The 22,498-nt window shown below is 55.7% G+C and overlaps 2 protein-coding genes across 3 annotated transcripts in view; one reads left to right on the top strand and one right to left on the bottom strand.

The window, feature by feature from the left end:
• Positions 1 to 13,088, bottom strand: part of LOC113996704 (syntaxin-binding protein 4-like) — a 46,794-nt gene extending 33,706 nt beyond the window's left edge. The window contains exons 1-2 of one of the 2 annotated variants that reach the window (XM_039383638.1): positions 13,023 to 13,088; positions 2,694 to 2,767 (exon numbers count right to left, since the gene is read on the bottom strand). In XM_039383638.1, the coding sequence (XP_039239572.1) occupies positions 2,694 to 2,767; positions 13,023 to 13,087 (139 nt within the window). In that variant the 5' untranslated portion in view covers position 13,088. Of the gene's footprint in view, positions 1 to 2,693; positions 2,768 to 4,381; positions 4,452 to 13,022 lie in introns of those variants that run through there. The other variant, XM_027737909.2, reaches the window with a different exon arrangement.
• An 8,185-nt stretch (positions 13,089 to 21,273) lies between these two features.
• PPL (periplakin) overlaps positions 21,274 to 22,498 on the top strand; it is a 28,364-nt gene continuing 27,139 nt past the window's right edge. The window contains exon 1 of the mRNA XM_027737993.2: positions 21,274 to 21,348. Coding sequence (XP_027593794.2) covers positions 21,287 to 21,348 — 62 coding nt within the window. The 5' untranslated portion in view covers positions 21,274 to 21,286. The remainder of the gene's footprint in view (positions 21,349 to 22,498) is intronic.

Raw genomic sequence — 22,498 nt, 5'->3', positions numbered from 1 at the left:
CATCAAGGATTTTGGTGGCAGCACCCTGGGAGTATATTTTCTTATCCATTTTATTAACACTTACTTCAATCAAAATTTCTGTTTGGGACCCAGTGTAGGTAAATAACGGCTCTCTAATTGTCACAGCATCAAAGTCCTGGTATAATGCTTATTAAGTCATACTTAGGGCCAGATAATCTAGCCTATTTTGGATCCCTCTATTTAATCTTTCCTTTCTGGCAAAGGTCCTGGAGTTGGTGCCCATCTCCCCAGTATTTTCTCTTTTGCAAAATAAAGTTTGACAGGAAAACTCCAGATGAACTTACTGACCGAGGTGGTGTTTTCTTTAGACTCTGAACGATCCTATAAGTTTCTTAAAGACCCTCAAGCTTCTCTGGTGCCTCTAATCCCGCTCCCACTAATGCCATAGTCGCAGTTCTCAGGCTATAATCTCACCTGCTCCCAGCTCCCTATTCCACAGGTCAGGGGGTGTCCTGGCTAATCTGGTTGTTTAGCCCAACTGGGATCATCTCTGGAGCATCCTGACCCCACCGGCTGCTGCACGGAGAGGCCGCTCTGTGCCTAAGCCAGCAATGTTCAATTACATTTCCCTTAATCCCTCTGTTGATCTTGTGGCCCTGGCCAGCTTTTTCTGTCTGGAGGAAGGGACAGATTGGAGGTGAATCACTCACTGCCCTGTCCTAAGAAGATGAAGGTCAAGATAATGGGATCTCAGTGTTTCTGAGAAATGCTTCTTAATCAGCACTTCCCTTTGATGGCTATTCCGTAATTCGAGGTGCAGGTTTTAGGAGCTGCCAGTAACCCCTTTGAACTTCTGCTGAAGTTCACATGTGGGTTTCTACCTAAAGCCACAGAGCAACAGACCCGGGGCCAAACGCTGACCTGCCACGCCAGCACCGAGCGGGTGATGCTGCTCTAGAGGAACTCTGCTGGAACAACACCTGCATCTAACCAGGAAACTCATGAATGAGCTTTTCTCCCAAAAAAACCCCATACTCTGAGCAGCTACACCTACGGCAGACATGGGGATCCTGCAAGCAGCACTTGGTCCTCAGCAGAGAGTGATGGTTAAGCTGCCAGAGGGCAGGGTTAGATGGGGTACGGGGGAGAAGTTCTTTGCTCAGAGGATGGTGAGGCCCTGGCACAGATTGCCCCATCCCTGGAAGTGTCCAAGACCAGGTTGGACAGGGCTTGGAGCAACCTGGGCTAGTGGAAGGTGTCCCTGCCCATGGCAGGGGGTGGAACGAGATGAGCTCTAAGGTCCCTTCCAACCAAACCAGTCTGTGATTTCTGGGGGATGATCCCTTGTCTTGGGTGTTTCAAGCCTCACAGAAGAGGATGAAGTCAGGTGATGATGCATTAGGAAATCCACATTGTTACACCTTCCTGCAGCACATCACAAGATGCTGTAGAGGGTCTGCAAGAGCCTGCAAAGACCCTCTGGTCACAAACTGGGGGAAAGGAGAGCAGTTGGAGCATGTGAAGTGGCTCACAGTGGCTGCCACATCTCTGCACTCCTTCCAGAGGTCAGGTTTTCCTGGGTCCCCTCCTTCAACAAGCTAATCTAACCCAGAAGCTAAAATCTCATCAACTCAACCAAATCCACCTCTGGAGATTAAAATATCATATTCACCGAGAAAAGACATTTTCCTGAGCTCCTGTGAACCTCATGAACCTCGTGACCAAGGGAAGAGTCAGCAAAGCCGTTTCTCCATGGCAGAAAGTCCCGTTAGCCCAGAGCTGGAAACAGCCAATAATTAATCTATCATTAATCTCAGGGCTCAGGAAACCTGAACTTGTTTCTCTGGTGAGTCTGGCTTCTCAGGAAGGGTCCCCAAATGGTCACAGAGACCTCACAGAGGGGCCAGCAGCTGCTCTGCAGGAGGATGGGTTGCACTCACAATTGAGTTATGGGGGAGACTGCAAGGTGGACCCCAAGAAACCCTGATGCAGGATAACAGATTTTTATAAAGCCCATGGCAAAGCACCAGTATTTATGCTGCTGGATATACAGAAGTCAGAGGAGATGCTTTGTTGGATCCCTTTGGGCTGAGTGGCATGTACCTGAGACTTTCTCATGTTCTGCTGGATAGAACCTTCTCTTTTCCTTTCTCTTACATGCTTTGATGTTCAGAGCACTGTGGAAGGACATCTGACTCACTGGGTGCTCATACCCTTAACCTGTGGGTCAAACTTTCCCAAAACAACTCATACAGCCCAGTCCCCAGGAGAGCTACAGCACCTTGCATTGTCCATTGGGGTGATTTCTGGTGGGGGAAAGTCTGCAGCAGGACAGGGGCAGGTGACTGGGAAGTGCTGGGGATTCTATTTATTTATTTATATATTTATTTATTTATTTAATATAATTTTTAATTTATTTAATTCAGGAAATCCTGTAAAGCCTTTCCCCCCCGTCCTGCTCAAGGTTGGGGCTCTGGCCCTGGGCTCCTGCACAGCTCTCAGCACTTCGGCTGCTCACCATTAACACGGAACTAATTGGGATTTTGACATGATTTTAACATCCCAGCTGCAAAACGTGCTATCAGGTGCTTGGCACAGGCAGGCACAGGAACCATAACTTTGGTGAGATATCAGACTGTCACATGGGGAGGCACATCACAACACAGGGACCAAGGGGATGCTGGAGCTACCCCAGCCCACCCCAGTGTCCCTGCTGGAGGGTCTGCACTCACCCAGCCCGTTTGCACAGTCATAGAAGTCAAAGCAGTGCACGGTTCGGTCCATCCCGTACGGTCCCATGAGTGTCCTGGGAGAGAGAAGAGGAGCATCTTTCTGTCACAGGCTAAAATAAACAGATGCACAAGCACCCAACCAACACACACAAGCACATCCTCCCCACCACCCTGGACCTGGCCTAGCACCACTGCAGACACGCAGGGTGAGGGCCACGGCCCCACGTTACACCCACGCTGTGGCAAAATCAACCCTCTTCCGGCCCCCCCGGAGTTCACACAGACAAATGAGAGAATATGTGCAGGGCTGGACATCATCCTCCCCACCCAGCAAATCTGATAGACCTGTCTGTGATTCATTACCTCAGATTATCGGGGCTGGACAGCTGTCCAGCTCCCGGAAAATGAGATCAGAGCTCGGACCAATGTTCTGGGAATAAACCAGTTTCACAAATACAGGCAGCCTGGAATGAAGACAGCCAGGCACAATCTGCTCCTGAGGGTTTTTTAATGTGGGCAGGGGGTCGGGAAAAGGGGGATGCAAGATCTGCTGAGCCGCTTCAAGTCCCTGCCTGGCCGAGTGCAGGGTGGGAGCTTCTCATCACAAGCCAGAGATCGTACACCTGAGATTCCCCTGAGCCAAGAAACTCTCCCAAACACCCCACAGTCTCCCCCTAAACACCATCAGGCAAGGGGGGTGTCCCAAATGAATGACCCCAAAAACAACCAGTCCCACTCTGCCCCAATTGGGGATGTCAGACTCCAAACCCAGGACCACTGATGCTTCTCCTCCTTGGGTGGCCCGTGGTGGTCACCCCCATGAGGATGGTGAGCTTTGACCTGAGAAACCCAGAGCCAGACAAGCCAGGTGGGAAACCAGGGCTGAGTGGCTCCCAGAACACTCCCTAGGGTTTAAGTTGCAAGAGAAAAGGTGGTTCCAAATGAATATCAGGTCCCAGATCTGAACACAGATGAGGAGGAACAACGCCATGGGAAACAACAGGCTCCTCCGAGTCCAGCGGGATGCAGGATAAGAATCAACTGTGAGGACTTTTCTTCTCAGGAATCCAAAATAAATCCCAAAATATCAAGCTATTCTGCAAAGCCAGTAACACCCACCTCTAAGATTCGGACTGGAAGCTTTTTCTCCCTGTTAAAACAATGCCCCTCCTTGATATTCTTGCACTGTTCCATGTATTCAAGACCGAACAAACCACTGGACACATCTGGCTGTCAGAAAATGGAGCTTGAAGACATCCCAGGAAGCCAGAGCAGCCCTGGGCCCAGGCTGGTTCAAGTAACCACCCAGGATTTTCAGAGTACTTTGAGTAAATCACCGAGGAAATTCCACCAGGGGTGAGCAGAAATAGCTCAAACCGGGCTGGGACGCGACACACGGGCAGCAGTTCGGCGGAGCAGATGCCTCCTTGATACGATCAACTCTTATCCCCGACGGGTGCGCGGACAGGGAGCAGCAGCAGCAGCAGCTTTGCTAATGCCAGAGACGCGCAGACCCAACCCCAGGGGCTGGGGACAGCGTCCTTGGCTCCTTCTGCTGCGCACACGCCACCCCTGCCACCCCACCCTGCTCCTGGAGAGCCACAGCAGAGGAACCTTGGCTAGAGGTGGCCACGGGCCCCCCAGGGCGGCCACTCCCTCCCCACTCCTGCCCCGGCTGGGGGGATTACCTGCTGATGATGATGGCTCCCTTGTAAAGGACAGAGACCGCGGGCATCTTGCTGGCGGCGGCAGCCCGGCCCTGCCAGGCACCAGCCGCTCGGATTTGGCAGGAATCCGTTAAAGTGATGGGAAAAAAAAATGGGAAAAAAAGGGGGAGGTCGGAGGGGGTCACGTGGTCTCCCCGTATGCATGTTAATTCCACCCAACATTAACACAGATCAGCTAAAAACATCCCCAACTTTAGATTAAAGCTTACGCAAGCCAAAGCCAACGCGGCCCATCGTGAGCGCCTTCCCACAGCGGGGCAGGAGCTCGGCCGCCCCCCAGCAGGGCTGGCCCCTTCCTCGTTAGCACAACGGGCTAATTATTGGGGTGCATTGGATGGAACGCCCCCCCAGGGATGGAGGGCAGCGTTCGGTGCAGGACATGTGTGCTCAGCATCCCTAAAGGATTAAAATCCGTAGCAAAGCTTTGGAAGTAATAACAGAATGTAGCACTTAGGGGTTTAGGGTTGTTGTTGATTTTTTTTTTTTAGCATCTTTTCCAGCCCACAGCATTTCCTTCTTGCTGCAAAGCAAGTTCAGCTGTTCCACTGTCTGCTGGGAGGTCAGAATCATGATCTGCCTTTGAACAGCCTGTTCTACCTCGATCCTGATGCACATCATCCAGGTAGAGAAGCAGGACCCCCACTTTGTGGGATGTGGGGATAGAGGGATGAAAAAAGACTATTCAAGGTTGGCCAGCGAGCAAGGACGGACCTACAACAATCCACCTCAGGGCTTGGCAGGAGCAGGGCTGTGATCTTGGTGGAAAAGATCTGGTGATCTTTCCTGAGAAGAGAAATCATCTGGAAACATGCTCCCCTGGAGCTGCAGGAGGACATGGATCCTGCATCCCAACCAGCTCTGGGGGACATCTAAGGTCACAGGAAAGCTCTTGGCCCTGACTCCATCAACAGTGTCCTCCTTGTGCTGTTCCCACACCATCTCCGCAGGCTCCTGGCCAGGCCCCATTAGTGGCACTTGACCTCGTTAGCTGAGCATCATCAGATGTGGACGTGCTTGCCTGGGACTGCAGACCCTTTGCCAAATAATTCCTTGACTCTGATGCTGTTGGATGGTACTTTTCCCACGTGTGAACAACCAATTTTATCAGCAGGAGCCCCCCCGATGGCCGTGTGAAGCCTCACAAGTGCAAAGTGCTTCAAAAGAGTGATAAATGGGAAAAGTTCTCCTCCACTTTAATTAAATGCCATTTTTTTAAAAATGGCATTCAGATGAAATATTAAAAATCTGAGCAGACTAAACCTTTAGATGACAGAAACTTACCTAAAAAATTATGTCAACTAGACATCAAACATAGACACGTCCTGCAATACATTACACATTACACCCCACCACAGCAAGACGTGGCCACACCTAGTCCATGTCCACGTCAAGGCTTTGGCCAAACCAGGCTAAGCCTGGGGCCATGTCCCAGACTGTTGGTTCAGCCTTCACTGCACCAAGAGCCTCAAAACCTGCTCGTCCTCACAGTGACCCAAGGTCAGGGAGATGCTCTTTCTCCTGCCATCCTGTAGACAATGACTGGGACATGGAGAGCCAAAAATTAAGGCAGGAGAGTCCAACACCTGCTGACCTCCAGTTCTGGAGAAAGTGACTCGTTCAAGGCTCACCAGGAGGTTTTGAGCCAGAACACAGACACGAATTCAACCCTGGGGTGTGGTGACCTTCCATCCGTGCCTGTTCTGCAGGGAGTTGCTCCACACCAGGGCACAGCTCCTCAAGGGGCAGGAGTGTCCTGGCACCACACCCAACTTGGAGTGACCTTTTTGGGCAGCTAAGCTGTGAATGGATGCCCAAGCAGCCCTCACCCACCAACCTCCAGCCCCTTACACTAATGATCACACTCCAGATCCCCTAATGCACCAGTAACCACCCTGGTCACAGTAAGAGACAATTTCCATCCCATGACCAAAATACAACGTACAGCCTTCTGAGGTCCTTTGAGGCTCTCCTAGTGCATGGTCACATAATTATGCCTTTGATTCATGGGCCAGAGCCTTGGCTGGAATAAATCAGGGTTGCTGAAGGCAAGGGATAACACAAGCCCTGGCACAGGTTGCCCAGAGAAGCTGTGGCTGCCCCATCCCTGGAAGTGTCCAAGGCCAGGTTGGACGGGGCTTGGAGCAACCTGGGCTGGTGGAAGGTGTCCCTGCCCATGGCAGGGGGTGGAACTGGTTGGGCTTTAAGGTCCCTCCCAACCAAACCATTCTGTGATAAGATGACCTCTTTGCCCAGCCTCAGAGGTACTGCAGGAGAGCTGACTGGAGCCAGGCCAGCCCAACCCAAAACATGCAGGAAAATGGGAAAATTTCCCTGCCTGGCGATTCAGTAATTCACCCACCATGGTTTCTGCATCTCAGGGAACAATTTCCACACTCAGCATCAAGCAGATGTGTCTGACTGGGGTTTGGGTGCTCAGCACCTTCCACATCAAATCCCTCAGCAGACCAACCACGGGCTTCCTCATCCTTCCCATGTGCCAGTGCTTCACACCATCCGGGCGGGATGTTCCAACAAACCACAGGTTTGACCATGAGGTGGTAAAGTAAATGAAAATGGAATCCAAGAGGCCCTCAGGGAAGAGGAGCAGTGCTCAGTGTCCAAGTTTATCTCCAAACACACAGATCCTCGACTGCTTCCTCCAAAACACAGTCTGACCCCAAAAGCATCAGATGCTGGTGCTGCTCCTGCTGATCAATGTCTGTCTTACTAGAGAAAGTTTCAGCAAAAATGTTTCAGAAGATTTTCAGAGTTTTAAAACCCAGAATCACATTCAGAAAGGGTTTATAACCTGCCCAAGGGTCCCAGTACTGCTCTGTATAACCAGTGTTGAAGGCAAACGTCCCTCTGGCAAAGGGGATGTGTCACCTGCTCAAGCTCTTTACGGAGCTGGGACCCAGCTGAGTAACTCAGGAAATCCAGGATTCTAACTCAGGAAACCACCAATGTGAGACTTTACATTTTTGAATAAATGAGAGAATGGAAGGACTATGAATTAAGTACAAACTAACCCTATGGGGCTGGACAGCAAATAAACATGTACTCTACTTGTGTGTCCACTTTTTCATTGACTGATAGAAAAATCAGGAAAACTCATTGAACCCATTGAAAAATGGATTTTTTTTCCCAATGGAAAAGTTATTTTTGCTAGAAAAATATATTTTTAATAGACAAAGTTGAGAGAAACTGTGTCAGTCAGCTTTACTTAACACTACCATGTATAAGCAGAGCTGGGAAACTGTAAGTGGAATCAAAACAAGGCTTAGAGCAGAAGCAGAGTTTAAAAATGCTGACAGCAGAACATAGCACAAGTCAGGTGCATTTCCAATACGTTTTTCTGAGAGATCATAAAGAGCAAAGTGTGGGAGAGTGAAACTGGGAGCGCTGGGGAGAGGCACAGGAACCACTGCCAAGAGGAAGCTGGTGGAGAAGGTGGTGGTGATGTATTTGGCTTCCAGAGAGAAAAGAGTTGAAGAGGGTGGCTGAAATGAGCACAACCAATAGCAAAGTTGTTTCTTCTCATAATTCAAGTCTCCCTTTGTCCTTCCTACACAGATGAGAAGCAAACAGTGCTGGGAACAGCTGGACTGTGAGGGGAGGTGATGGGTTTAAAATCATTGGAAGTGTTGGCATCACATGATCAACATGTGCAGCAGACAAGGCAGAATTACGTGGGAGGATGTCACTCAAGGCTCATCTCTTGTGCAACGTACTTCCATTTGAAATTCAGGGGTTCCCTGAGTGCTCTCCCCAGCCAAACAGCCCTTTGCATCCTGTCTGCTCAGGTGGGGTCACCTCCAGGTCATGTTAAGGCCATACAAGCAAGGAACAGAGCCATGAGTCTCCTCAGGTATTCCAGCCCCAACATCCAGGCTAAAACCCAGGAACCAGGTGTGGGGAGCAGCCGAGCCCAGGTATGGCCAGACCCCGTGGGGATGCCCAGCCTGGCCAGGTCCCACAGGGAGCACCCCCGAGTGGACCAGGTGATTAGGCCAGGACCAAATCACCCCAAAGAGAGGGTGGATCCCGGGCAGGATCCTGAGCTCGGTGAAGCAGCAGCACAAGGGGGCCAGGACGGGGTGGGAAGGATGTGCTGACAGCAGCATCACCAAGCCCACAGGGAGCCTCAGAGCACGGCTGAGCAGGGGAACGGGGTCCAAGTAGGTTTGCGTGGGAGGGCATTAGAGGTGGAAAGACATCCTGCAGTGGCAGCGAGGTCTGTCTGAGGGCTTTTGGCTCCGGAAAGCAGCATTAAGAAGGTTGGGGGTGGGAGGGTTCACCTCGGCAGGGCACTGTGTCACAGTCTCTGCCCACATCCCACCAGGAGCTACAGAGGGAGCCAAGGGCTGCCCAGGCAGCGTCGGGAACATTGGATCGTTATTAAGTGAGTTCATTTCGTGACAAAACAAAATTAGCGTGGGGTGCAGAGGCACTTCCACCCGATTAGAAGAGAGAAAAATGCAACTGTGCTGCTTGCAAGATCAGCTACAGAGCATTGGGAATAAATGAAAAAATAAATCAGCTGCTCTGGAGCTGGGAAGGAGTCGGAGTCACAGTGCACCCACACAGTGTTTCCACAATTCTACCCGTGGAGTCACTTCAGATGAGCTCTTGAGATCAGAGACGTTCACAAACAAGTCTGAACAGAAGAGAGAACAAACAATAAGGTTGGAAGGAACCTCAGGGAGCATCTGGTCCAACCTTTCTTGTCAAAAGCATGTCTAGATAAGACAGCCCAGCACCCTGCCCAGCTAAATCTTGAAAGTGTCCAATGTTGGGGGATCCACCACTTCCCTGGGGAGATGATTCCAATGGCTTATTGTTTGCACTGTGACAAGTTTGCATCTTGCATCCAACTGTAATCTCCCCAGGAATCACCTGTACCCAAACAAAACCATGCTGCTGAAATTGCTGGTGAAGGCAGCAGGCAGGTCCTGTGGGGAGCACCCAAGGAGAGGCAGCTCCATGCTCCCATCCCTCCCCTCAGCATCAGCTGAGGTGGGCAGAGGGGTGGCAGCAGGTGAAGTGATGCTGCCAGTCCTGGGTGGGCGACACTGCTCCTCCAAGCCTGGGGTCTTTCCTCAGGAAACCTCGTGTGGTGAAACCTCAGCCCCAGGAGCAGGGCTGCCAACAGTCACACCTCGATGTCCACACACCCGACAGGCACCTTCCTCCTCCCATCCAGACCCCGGTTCTCCTTCAGTCCCTTCCTCTGAGCCCCCTCCAGCTGCAGAGGTCAGACGGTGGCTTCTGGAAGCATTTTTCCCTCCCCACTCCTTCTGGTGGTGGATCACCCCTCACTCCCACCTGAGCCAAGCTCATTAGTTTGAAGATGGAGAGATGAGGAGTTTTGAATGCCGAGGCAGTTTTCCAGTGCTCGCTCCCTTCTCCTGCTGAAGGAAGATGTCTCCACCTGAGGCTGGATGTATCTCCTCACTCCTCAGAAAGGAAGGCCCCTTCTCCCAGACATCTGCCCCATGAACCAGCACCACCAGGCCACCAAGACCATGGAGATGCCATCTCTCACTGCTGGCCAGGTTTTTCCATTCTTCCACCCCTTTTATCATCCTCCTCTAAACTTTATCCCCAATATCCTTCTCAGACGGTGGATTTATTCAGCATGAGGGATTCATCCCAATGAACCTTCGCTGTCTGAAAGTCAGGTCTTTGCTGCCCATCACCTACACCCTGGTGGGGACAGGGGCTCATCCCACCTGAAAATTTCACATCAAGTCAACAGAGGTGGAGCACTTTCTGGAGGTGCTTCTTGCCCAAGATGAAGACAGTCAATCCATGAGCACCTGCCTGGCAGAGCTGCTCTCCAAGACTTCTGGGGCTTGGAGAGGTTAAACCACAACAAGGGGTTACAGGTATTTTCCCATGGACATCCACATGCAGCTCTTCCTGTGCTGCTCCAAAAGGTTTTGGTTGAGGAAAAGGCAAAAAGGACCTCTTCAATTAGCCTGTCTCACAGTAATTAGGAAGAGAGGCTGTTTCAAGTGGAAGAGAGGTCAGGTTTGGTCTGCCAGAGGTTTTTGGCAAAGGTGTTTATTCCAGAGGCCTGTATGTAGCCGAGATAAGTGTCCCCCATCCAGCCCAGCCCTCGTATGTACCCACTTGAGATGGGGATTAACACAATTTAAATACAATCACGTGGGAAAGCTCACACAGGGTCCTTCATTTTCACCCCAGGAAGACCAAAGTGTTGTCACATCTCTCACACAAGGAAGCCTTCCTCCCTCCTCCTCCTCCTCCTCACTCTCCCATGAGGCAGCCAATCTGCTGCTCTGCTTGGGGCTGGTGCTGTGGCTCCAGTTTAGGTGTCAACTGCAGTGAAGGGTTAACAGGATTATAAACCTCCCTGCGTTCCTAAATCCCCTGGGCTGTGGGATTGGACTGGTTATAAACTTATTAACAGGGGACGGTGGCTGGTGGGGGCTGTGGAACCTGCTCTGCAGGGTGGGCCACTGGTCTGTCCACCCCAGATTAATTGGGGAAAACATGGGAATGATGGCAGGAAACTCATCCAAGTGAATCCATAAAAATAAAGATGGAAAGAAAAAGGCAGGGGGAATGGCTGGGTACAGAAAGATGGGAAAACAACATAATTTGGGGAAAGATTTCAGAACATGCTGCTGAGGTGGGAGCACAGCTCTTGAGAAGAGCTTTGACCCATCTTTGAGCTGCAAACATCCCCGTGCTCAAATCCAGACTCTGGCACAAGCCATAAACATGCAGCAATAACAATGCCAAGAGGACTGGGGGAAGTGCCAGGCCAGTCTTGCACTCAGCCATGCCTGGTGAGGGGCTGGCACCAGATCCACACCCACCTGGGGCACACACAGCGTGGTGCAGCCATGAGACCTGCCCAGCAGCCATGGGCACCCCTGGGGCTGTTTTACTTCCTTCTGGGTCTGGCAAAGCTCCTGCACAAAAGCCACCACTACAAAACTTGCTTAGAGCCTCCAGTTCCTCATCTCTGAAGGAGAGAAGCTGCACAGGAAAGCCCTGTGGGGACACACAGGCATCACCACTGGAGAAAACCGGGGATGAGGGATGAGCCGCTGGTCCAGCCGTGCGCTGATGCTGCCGGGTGAGGTCCTGCTGATGGCTCATGTTTATTTATTAAATTCCTATTTCAAACTCCAAAATTAATCTTTTAATCAGCGGCAGAGTGGGGTTGTGCTTATCGGAGTGCTGGGAGGTGTTATCTCCCCTCCATCTGCTCACCACCCTGCGCCGTGTCCCGACGGAGCCGGCAGACGGTCGGACACCGGCCGGTGCATCTGGCAGCCACCACATGTGGGGGCTGGTCCTCCGGCACAAAGCTGACCATCCCCCTCCATCCTCACAGAGCACATCCCAGCAGACAAAGCTGAGGGAGGGTTCAAGCCAAAACTCCAGTGTTTGAACAGATTTTCGAGGTAGAAAACAGGTTTCGAAAGGGCAGGGCAGTGGAGTTTAGCAGCCCCGTGGAGCCAGGGATGCCCAGGGGACCCCAATGAGGTGACAGTGCTGCTGGGCAGGGGTGTAGCTCTGTCTGCTCCCATACACACACCACAGCCCCATAACACCAGCACCCACGTGGCAGCACTCCCCAAAACACAGCCCACGAGGTCACGCCTGTCCTGCACTACCTCCTTCTGACCAGCAACACATTCTGCCTTTTCTGCACCCAAAAGCAGCAGGGAAGCATCAACACGGCAAATCAAACCACCCTCTCTGTGAAGGCAGGTGTCACCCTGGGGTGCTGCTCTCACCAGCCTCCCTGCACCCCCGTGGGGTGCAGCCGCCCCGCAGCCCCCCCTGCCCTCGCTCCATTGACCTACTTCAGCCTGAGACGGATCATGTCCCAGCAGCATTCACGGTCCCTGGTGTCCGGACGGTGCTCTGGCTTCTTGGTCTCTGCTGAGGAGAAGCCCAGGCTCGCCAGCCCAAGAGAGCCTCTGCCAAACCTCAGGGTGGTCCCCAAATCCCGCGGGGGCCTACGCCCGATCCGGATCCGGCCCACTGACCCCCAGTTAATCGGCTAAAGCCGCATGCTCTGAACCCTGGCCCGGGCACGGCCGTGCTCCCGCCGCTCTCCCTGCCCTACATAGACATCTGCAGCCGCCCAGCACCCGCCGTCACCTCCCGTCCCCTCCGCCGTGCCCGCCGCCCTCCCGCACCCACCGGGGCCCTGCTCCGCACCCACCCGCTCCGCGGGCGCTGCCGTGGGGTGGACACGGTCCCTCTGGGGAGGTTTGATCAAATGGGAGAGTCCAGCACTAGGGCTGCAGCAGGAGCACCCACAGCTGCTCCCAGAGGCTTTGGGCGCTTCCCCAGCTGTTGCCTGCAAAATAAACCCCCTTCCCCACCCCTGGCTGGTGCCGGCCTCACCCACGCGCTGCCCTTCCCAGGGGGATGAAGGTGCTGCGGGACCCCCATCAGACCCTACCCTCCGGAGAAGGGCCATCAAAATAAGTTGAATTAACACTCCCCCCGAAAGCCACTGAATGCATCCTCCCTAACACCCTTCCTGAAGAGTGGATCCAAGCCCCGAGCGATGTCCATTCCCGGTGCAGCAGCGTCCTGCCCCGCTTACCAGTAAATGAGGGAAAGCCCATCGAAGCGCTCCAGGGGGCGGCCAGGGGGCTGGAGGTAGGACATCATCCGGGGGCAGCGGTCCCGGCCGAGCCCCCAGGGCCGGCTCCTGCTGCCCGTGGCCGCAGGCTCGGAGTGCCGGCGGCTGGCAGGGCTCGCCGGCACGGCTCCCTGGCACGGCTCCCCGCAGCAGCCGGCTACACCTAATCCCAGGCGGGCAAGCATGTGATCGCCCCTCTGCCGGCTCCCCCCAGCTAAGCCCTGCCGGTGTCTCCGGTTCCGCGTGGACGGCGGGCCCGGGATGCTCCGGTGTGGCAAATTCCAGCCACCAGGTCTGAGTCCCGTCTGGGATCGGAGCCACGGCGAGAGCCTTCACCGCGGGACCCCCACGGCACCCGGAGTCCCGTCCCCCACGTGCCACCACCCTCAGTGGGGCACATCCACCACATCCCCTGGTTTGATAAACCGAGCAGTTAATTCGGCACGATGACCCCTTTACCCCCCTAGCAGTGAGCCCCCCCTCACCCTGCATTTGCAGTGGCTGTTAACGATGGTTACAATCATTAACGATGGTTATAATCCATGGTTAACCTGCCACCACAAACTATTTAAAGCCAATTGTAGGCGTCTCTGACCTGCACTAAACCCAGGCTGCAGTGCCACACACAGTTCCCTTCCTCTCTGGCCACTGCCAGGATAATATTGCATATTTATAGAATATATATTATTACTAGAATATGTATAAAAAGATATTATTTATTTAATTGGAAGCACAATTCTTGCATTTGGGTATTCCCCCCCCCCCCCATTGAAGGTTGTCTGGTCATACCCCAGCATCCAAATGATCCTTTATACGACTAGGAAGGCCCCGGGGGTGAGCACTGGTGGGCAGATGGAAACTGTTTGAAGTGGGGTATTATCCCAAAATGTGAATTATCCCAGAGCAGTGAGGTCACTGTCATACTCGTCCACATCCAGCTGTGGGTAGGATGGACAGACAGCAGGACAGACAGATGGGTCCCTAATCCAGGGCAATGGAAAAGTCACAAATGGGCACCAACTCACTGCATGATGAGTGTTTTATTTCTGCCTCTCCCCATCATGCACAATCCCAGGGCAGCAGCCTGGGGTGGCTGGGACCTGGGGATTAGGTGAGTCCTGGGGATTATGAAATGCATCTGTCTGTCTCTGCCCTGCATGGCCTGGGAAAGTCTCTGGCCCTACCAGGGCCAAGTCCTGTGCTCAAAGCTCCCCCCAGCTCCAGATAATGCTGGGACATAGGGTCATGGAATATCCTGAGTGGGAAGGAACCCACAAAGATCATGAGTCCAACTCCTGGCCCTGCACAGACACCCCAACAATCCCACCCTGTTCCAAGAGCGTTGTCCAAATGCTCCTGGAGCTCTGGCAGCCTTGGGGCTGTGTCCACTGCCCTGGGAGCCTGTTCAGTGCCCAACCACCCTCTGGGGGAAGAACCTTTTCCCAAGATCCAGCCTAACCCTGCCCTGAGACAGTTTGCTCAGGATGGGACACTTGGGGACTAGCTCAGCAGAATGGCAGAGATGGTGGCAATCTGTCTGTCCAGCCACTGCTCCCCAGCCCCAAGCTGAGGCCTCCCATAGGTGTTGGGCATGGCAGGGCTCTAGGGACTCGGTGGAGGCTGGTGACACCTCCAGCCAGGGCATGAGCGCCCACGGGACATGAATCGGGACAGCTCGATGTCTGGGGTGAGTGAGGCACCCCGGCCCGTGCCACCCACGCTGTGACGAGGAGGAGGAGGGAGGGCCCGGGGTGGGAGGGCCCGGGGCGGGCGGGCGGGGAGCCCCGCAGCACCGGCAGCCGCCCGGGAGGATGTGCCTGTGCCCGGGGTGACAGACCGCGGGCGCTCCTGCGGGAGAAGGGGGTGAATTAAGGCTGATCCCGCTCGGCATCCTTTCCGAGTGACTGTGCAGGATGTGCCGGTGCCAAAATCCTTTCCGCCTGTCGCCTCCCGGGCCGGTGACACGTCCCCTGACACAGTCCTCCACCCAGGACAGTCACTGCCTTGTCCCTACCCCCCTTCAGGGGTGCAGCTCTGCTTTAGACCCTGCCCCGAGCCAGCCCCCTGCAGTGCATCCCTGGCCAGGAGCCCCATCCACCGGAGCATCCCGTGGGGCCTTGGGGGTGCACGAACACCCCCCCCAGTGACCCCCTGCCGAAGGGGGCTGGTGGGGGACAGCCTCCAGCTCCCGGGACTGTCGCAACCCGGGCCGGGCGGTGCCGGGTGTGAGCCCCGGGACCGGTTTGTGCCGCCGGGGGAGGACGGGCAGCTGGGTTTGCCGAAACCGCCGGGAGCGGGCGGGCGCGGGGTGCCGGTGCCGCGGCCGGAGCAGGGCTGGGCCGGCCTCTCCCAGTCTCACCGGTCGGGATTGTCAAAGGCAGTGTCACCCCGCTCCGGGGCAGGACAGCACCCAGCAGCCACGGGGATGGCGAGGCCACCCTGAGCCTGCCCTGGTGCCGGCGGTCCAGCTCTGCCGAGGCACCACGTGCACCGGGGCATCATTTCCAGCGCCCTCCTCACATCTGCCGGGAGCCTGCAGAACACCCCATGGGTGTGTGTCCCCCTTGTCCACAGCCCCGGGGGTCACAGCATCCCCCGAGGCGGCTCGGGGGGTGAATCACGGCGACGTGCTGCGGAGCCAGGCCCTGCCTTGCCCTTTCCCCCGAGAGTTCCGTGCTGGAGGAAGCAGGGCATTATCTCCCTCGCCCATCGGAGGCAGCTGCCCCTGGGTGTGCTCCAGCTGCATATTTATGCCGATGCAAACATTACACCCCGGAAATTCCCAATCTTTACATCACGGGCCAAAGTTTGCACTGAAGCCCTGACATTTTCTCCCTCTGGATGTGTTCTATTTTCTCCCTCTGGATGTGTTCTGGGGAGCCTGTGACAGTGGTCCTGGCCATGGGACAGCCCAGCCAGGATCAGGGTTCCTGCATGGATGCCCAGGGCTGCAGCACTGTGCCACTGTGGAGGCAGAGGGGTCACCAGAGAAGCTGTGGACACCCCTGGAAGTGTTAACGGCCAGGTTGGACAGGGCTTGGAGCAACCTGGTCTAGTGGAAGGTGTCCCTGCCTATGGGAGGGGGGTACTAGATGAGCTTTAAGTCATTTCCAACCCAAACCACTCTATGATGATTTGATGATGATGATGATGATGGTGATGATGATGATGATGATGATGATGACATCCCCACTGGGGGTCCAGGACCACCCCCCACCTTCCCCATTCCTTCATAAGACAGGGGAATAAGGACCAGAAGCAGCTGCTGCTGCCTCAGATGCAGAGAGCACAGTGTGATCTTAAAATCCTGGCGCCATCAGCACCAGCTCAGTGCCTTTCCAAAAGCCATGGCTGGGGACACAGGACAGGGACCTTCTGTCTGTACCCCCCCCAGTTTGGTTCCCCCACCCCTCCTCGATGCCTGCTGTGTGCACCAGCTCCCCAAAGCCACCACAGCACCGGTGACAACAGGGCCCTTCTGCTCCATATTGTGCCCAGAGGATGGGGAAGAGCCAAAGTTAATTTATTCCATGCTGCATTTTCATGCCAAGTGAGTCAGAGCACCGGCCTCTCTCAGCCTTTGTTTTGCTTGGCTGCCTGCACCCGCTTTCGCTTGGTGTTTGTTCAATATTTAACTCTCTTGATGGCACAAGTGCAGCAGAAAAAGCCACTTCCCTGCTGGGACGGGAGTTCTCCCATCCTTCAGCTCCACTTGGGAGCGATGCACTTGTTTTATTCTATTTATTTCTCACAACTTGAGGAACCCTGAGCTTGGTCTTTCAAGCCACCACATCCCACAAGACCCATCTAAAGCCAGCAGGGCTCTGGGGGACTGCGGGATGGGGCCAGAGCAGCCAGGCTGGCTGCTGATTTCAGAGCACAACCGGCCCTAAACGGAGCTGAGGGAGGTTTCGCCCGGCACAGGAGCAGCCAGGAACGAGCAGGGCCACATTCCTGCGCACGGGGGAGCCGCGAGGAGGAAGCGGCAGCGCGGAGGTGTTTCGGTGCCCTCCTTTCCTGCACCGCCTGGAAGCGGGAACTCCCTTCCCACCCCAAACCCCTGCCACGGGGATGAGCAGCTCAGCTGGGCCCTCCAAGGGCTGTCAAAAAGTCCCACCCAGAAAATAAATGAGGTTTTGGCTAATCTACTGTTGTTTGTGTTCCACTGAGCTCTTGGAAGAAATTTCCAAACTGTTTTGCCTCTACTCCCCCCCCACCCCCCCCCCCAAGCTAAATCCAAAATTTCTTCATTGAGAAACACCTCTGAATAGCCATCAGGGCTGGGCATCCCCATGCCTGGTTTCTCTGCTGTGATGGGTCCCCAAAGCCCCTCAGCACTGCCATGGTGCCTTTTGGGACATGCAGGGAGGGGGATGCTCCTGCTTCACCCACCAAGCCTTGATCCATCCCAAATTAGGATGGGCTGTGCGGGGTGGGACAGTGGGATGCAGTGGGATGGCCAAGCCCATGGCACAGGAGCAAGACCCCAGCAGCTGGTGCCCATCCTGCCCCCTCAGCAGTGGGGTTGGCCTCGGCCAGGATGGTGGGGCTGGTACAGGGTGGAGCAGGGTGTGGGATGCCAGAGAAGGGCTTGCCAGGAAAATGTCATCTCTTGCACAAAACGTGCTCCTCTCCCGTTCCCCTCCCGCAGCAGCAGCTCAAGAGCTTCTTACTCAGGTTAAGTCAATATTGCCCCATCTGTTGAGGTGCTCAGCCCCGTGCAAGGAGCTCGATGGGTGTTTTAAGGGCTGGAAAGGAGCCAAGGGAACACAGCTGGGGTCCCTGTGGGCTGCAGCACCCTGGGGTGCAGGATCCTCCCATGAGCCCCCACTGCCCCACAGTGGGGTCCAGCCCTGCTGGCAGCTCCCCGGGCACAACGGGACCAAAGCCCTCCCCAGCACGGGCTCCTGACTGGCAGGACATCCCTACTTCTCCATGCTCAAGAGCCTTCAGAGGAGCTGGTGGCACCAGGTCTGGATACCAGCACGGGGTGCGCCAGGCCCGGCAGCAGCAGGAGCTGGGGGGGCACAGAGCACAGGAGGGACCGACTGCACCAGTAAAGCCACCAAAAGCTGCATTTGCAAAATAAATACTGCAAAAACAACCCCTGCAGACCCCAACTGAGGAGGAAACCTCAGCACGGGGTGTGTGGTGCTCTGGGCAGGCACTGGAGCTCAGCACCCCCAAACCACAGGCCCCCAGGTCCCCAAAAGCACCCTGTGTACAGTGGTTTTGCAGGGTGCCTCTGATCCCAAGCCAAAGCAAAGGTGAAATACCTGGGCAGTTTACATAAGACATAGTTTTCCACTACGCCGGAGTTTCTCTCTGCCTGCTGTTTCACCCAGCAGCTGCAATTTTGCTGCTCTCAAGGGCATTTGCACACAAAAATGAGCCACGCCAGAGATGTGGGGAGATTAGGAGGATTAAGGCTGCAGAGCTGGCGCAGGAGGAGATGTAACAGAAACCCCTCCGGTAGGAAAAGGCATCTCATCCCTAAACCTCTGCTCACCTCCACGCAGGGCTTGAGAAGGAGGGGGGCTCTGGGATGTGTACAGGGGTTCCAGAAGCTGGAAAAGGAGCAACTGGTCCTCTGTGCATCCAGAAAGCATTACTGCTAGAGATGGGGGGCGTACAAAGGCACGAAAACCAAGAATTGTTTCTAGAGAACACTCAGAACTTCATGCAGTGAAATAAAAGTAGTTGGGCTGAGTTTCTCCCTCCTCACCTGCCCTTGTGTCGGGATTGGAGCCGGGTCTGGGGAGGATGGGGGATGCAGGTGCTGCCCCGGCAGGTTGCATGGGGATGCTCACAGCCTCTGAACAAACCACAGCAACCCCATAAATCCTCCTCCCCAAAAAAATAGGGGAAGCCTTGTCTGCTCCTCGGCATGGGCAGGATCCTGGTATGGATACATGGCCATGGCAGGGAGTGTGCCAGCCTCGTGGTAGTGCCAGCCCGCAGGGATCAGTGGGTACTGGGGTCAGATTAATAGTTCCTACCAAGGCAATTCTCACAATCTGCTTGGAAGCAAACATGGAAGCTGGGTGCCCTGAAGACAAATCTGTAACCTCAGGTATAATTAAACAGAGTCACCACAGCCAATAACTGATAGAGCCCAGAAAGTCAGCCCCAGCCAGTGCGGGGTCAGGCCCCAGCCCCAATTCCGGCTGTCTGGGGGCTGTGTGGAAGTGCTGTTGCTGTCAGGCTGCTCCAGCCTCACCCCATCACCCCTGGCAGCAGATGGGATCCGAGTCTCCCTGCAGTTACCTCCCATGGGACTTGCTATCTTGGCAGGACCCCACCACCCCCACCAGCACCAGATCCACCTTCGGCACAGCCTCGGGCTCCTGAGAGTGTTGAATGTGTCCCTGCTGGCCAAAGGCTCAGAGGTGCTTGGCTGGATGAGGCTGGATGAGGCCATAGACACCCAGAGTGCTGCTGCTCTGGGTGACCCCGGCCCCGAGCGGGCTCACGGCTCCATCAGCTGTGGGTTTCAGCCTCAGAACTGAGCTTGTTCCCGGCCACTAATTCACCACGAGAGGGGAATGGCAAAGCTGTGCAGCGTGGCTGGGCCACCCCAGTGCCACAGAGCCTTCAGCACGCCCAAAAGTAGCCCAGGAGGACAACCCACACCAAACTGGGATGGAGGAGACTCCCCTGTGAACAGACATGAACACACAGACACACAGACACGGACACGGACACAGACACGGACACAGACACAGACACTGACATGGACACGGACACGGACACAGACACGGACACAGACACAGACACTGACATGGACACGGACATGGACACGGACACGGACACAGACACGGACACGGACACGGACACGGACACGGACACGGACACGGACACACACTTGCCTTGTGCTGTCGCTGCCAAGACCCGCAGCCTCCCAGCAGCCTGGGCAGGAGCAGCCGGAGCCAGGCGGGAATGTCCGGCTGGCCAGAGGGCTCTGCCCTCTTTAAGGGCTCCCCGGAACAGAGAGATCTGACACACGCAGGGGATCGGGATCAATAGGTCACAGCGTGCACTGACTTGCCCCCAGAATGAAAATCAGCAGAGGATTTGGGGCTGGTGGGGAAGCTACAATCAGAGCTTTAATCTCACATGGGCACAAAATCCCAGGATAAAAAGGCCAGGGCTGGTCCTAATTGCTGACTGCTGTGTGCATGTGTGAGCAAAACCTCTTAGGCTGCGGGGGGTCTGGGGGAGGCACCTCATTGCCTTATGGAGTCATTTAGCTTAGAACAGACATCTAAGATCATCAAATCCAACTTTTAACCCGGCACTGCCAAGGCCATCACTAAACTATGTCCCCAAGTGCCACATCCACACTTCAGGGATGGTGACTCCCTCCTCGGCCTTGGGCAGCTGTGCCAATGCCTGACCACCCTTTCAGTGAAGAAATTTTCCCAATATCCATCTAAATCTTTCCTGGCACAACTTGAGGCTGTTTCCTCTCATCCTGTCCCTTGTTCCCTGGGAGCAGAGCCCGACCGACACCCACCCCCCCCGGCTCCCCCCTCCTGTCAGGGAGTTGCAGAGCCAGAAGGTCCCCCCTGAGCCTCCTCTTCTCCAGGCTGAGCCCCCCCAGCTCCCTCAGCTGCTCCTGCTGCTCCAGCCCCTTCCCCAGCTCCGTTCCCTTCTCTGGACACGCTCCAGCCCCTCAATGTCTTTCTTGCCATGAGAGGCCCAGCACTGCCTGCAGGATCGGAGCTGCCCCAGCAGCGCCGATGCCCCTGGAAGGATGCTCGGGGCACTGGTCATTCCTAACGACAGGGACCACCCGCGAGGAGCCGCAGCCTCACCCGTGCCTGCCCCTCTGTGCCCATCATCCCTCAAGCTGCTCCCCAGCTACGCCCTGACTTTGGGGGGTGTCAGGTTGACTTTGCACATCTGGGGGGGGTCCAACCCTGCCGGGACCCCTTTGGGGCAGGGCTGGAACCGGGAGCCGGCGCTCCACCAAAGCAGGGGGAGGAGGATGCTGCGGGGCGGGGGGGCCGCGGCACGCAGGAGGCAGGAGGAGGCAGGAGGCAGGAGGAGGCAGGAGGCAGGAGGAGGCAGGAGGCAGGAGGCAGGAGGAGGAGGCAGGAGGAGGCAGAGGCGGTGCAGCCCCGTCCCGCCTCCCGCGGGGCCCGGCCCGGTGGCGGCGCAGAGGCTTCGGGCGGCGGCGGGGACGGGCAGGCGGAGCGCGGCGGGCGCCGTGCGGGGACGCGATGCACTCGCTCTTCAGGAAACGCAACAAAGGGAAATACAGCCCCTCCGTGCAGAAGAAAAGGTGAGTGACCCGGCTCCGGGTAGCCCCGCGCACCCCGAGACGAGCTTCGCCGAAATCCCCGGGGATTCCGCGCCGGGACTTGGCGGAGCCGGGCCCCCTTCGATGTGGGAACCCTCAGGTGAGGACACCCACAGGTGTGGGAACCCTCCCGAGGTGTGGGAAACCCTCAAGTGTGGGAAGCCGTCGAGGTGTGGAACCCCGAAGTGTCGGCACCCCCGAGCTATGGGCAACCTCGGAGGTGTGGACTCGCCTAAGGACTGGAAACCCTGGGGTGTGGGAACCCTCCTGAGGTGTGGACACCCGCGAATGAGGGCACCCTCCGAGGTGTGGGAACCCCCTGAGGAGTGGGCATTCCCGAGGTGTGGGAACCCCGATGTTTGCCCCCCTCCCGAAGTGTCAGCTCCTCTCCAAGACGGGTCCATACCTCCTGTGCCAGGTGGGGGCACAGAGATGGTTTCCCCCCGTTCCCTTCCCATCACAGAACAGCAGCTCCAGGGAGCAGGTTCCTTCGCTTCCCAGATGTCTGCTGGGTCTTAGGGAAAAGTTGTCCTGCGCCTTCATCCCCCTGTTCCCTCGGGACCAAGTATTCAGTCCATCGGTCCATTGTTGTTTCCTTGCTCTCTCTGATGGGGTGAGGGCGCATTTCGGTTGTACTGGAACCGAAAACCAGGAGTAGCTTGTTCAATGTGCCCTGTGAAAAGTCGCTGATAAAAGGGAAAAGGTGTCAAAATCCCTCCCAGGGAAGGCTCGACCCCGCTCGGGGCTGGATGGTGGGCAGTCCCCTGCCTGCACCAAGGATGTTTTTCCAAAGAGGTGGATGTTGGGATTAATTCAGAAGCTTGTCCTGTGTTTCCCAGAGGAGCTGCAGGGGCTCTGGAGCATGTGGAGCATTCCAGGATTGTGAACGATTCAAGGATTCATGATTCAAGCCCGTGGCTTGTTCAGCCCTTTCCATCCCTGTCCATCGGCACCTGTCCTGGCTGGTGGGCTCGGAACAGCCGCCCTGTTCCCAAAAATCCTCCTTTGGGAAGGAAACTGGGGAACTGGTACAGGAGCTGAGGTGCCTTCGAGGATCCAGACAGGGACCAGTCAGCCCAGAAGGCGCCGACATCTTCCAAGCTGGGGAGCCCCTGGCTGCTCCCTGCCCACG

Source organism: Pipra filicauda, unplaced genomic scaffold (assembly GCF_003945595.2).
Source record: "Pipra filicauda isolate LSUMZ 115617 unplaced genomic scaffold, ASM394559v2 scaffold319_size1146426_pilon, whole genome shotgun sequence".
NCBI lineage: Eukaryota > Metazoa > Chordata > Aves > Passeriformes > Pipridae > Pipra > Pipra filicauda.
Note: the sequence above shows the minus strand (reverse complement) of the source record. Positions and strands in the feature narration are given on the sequence as shown.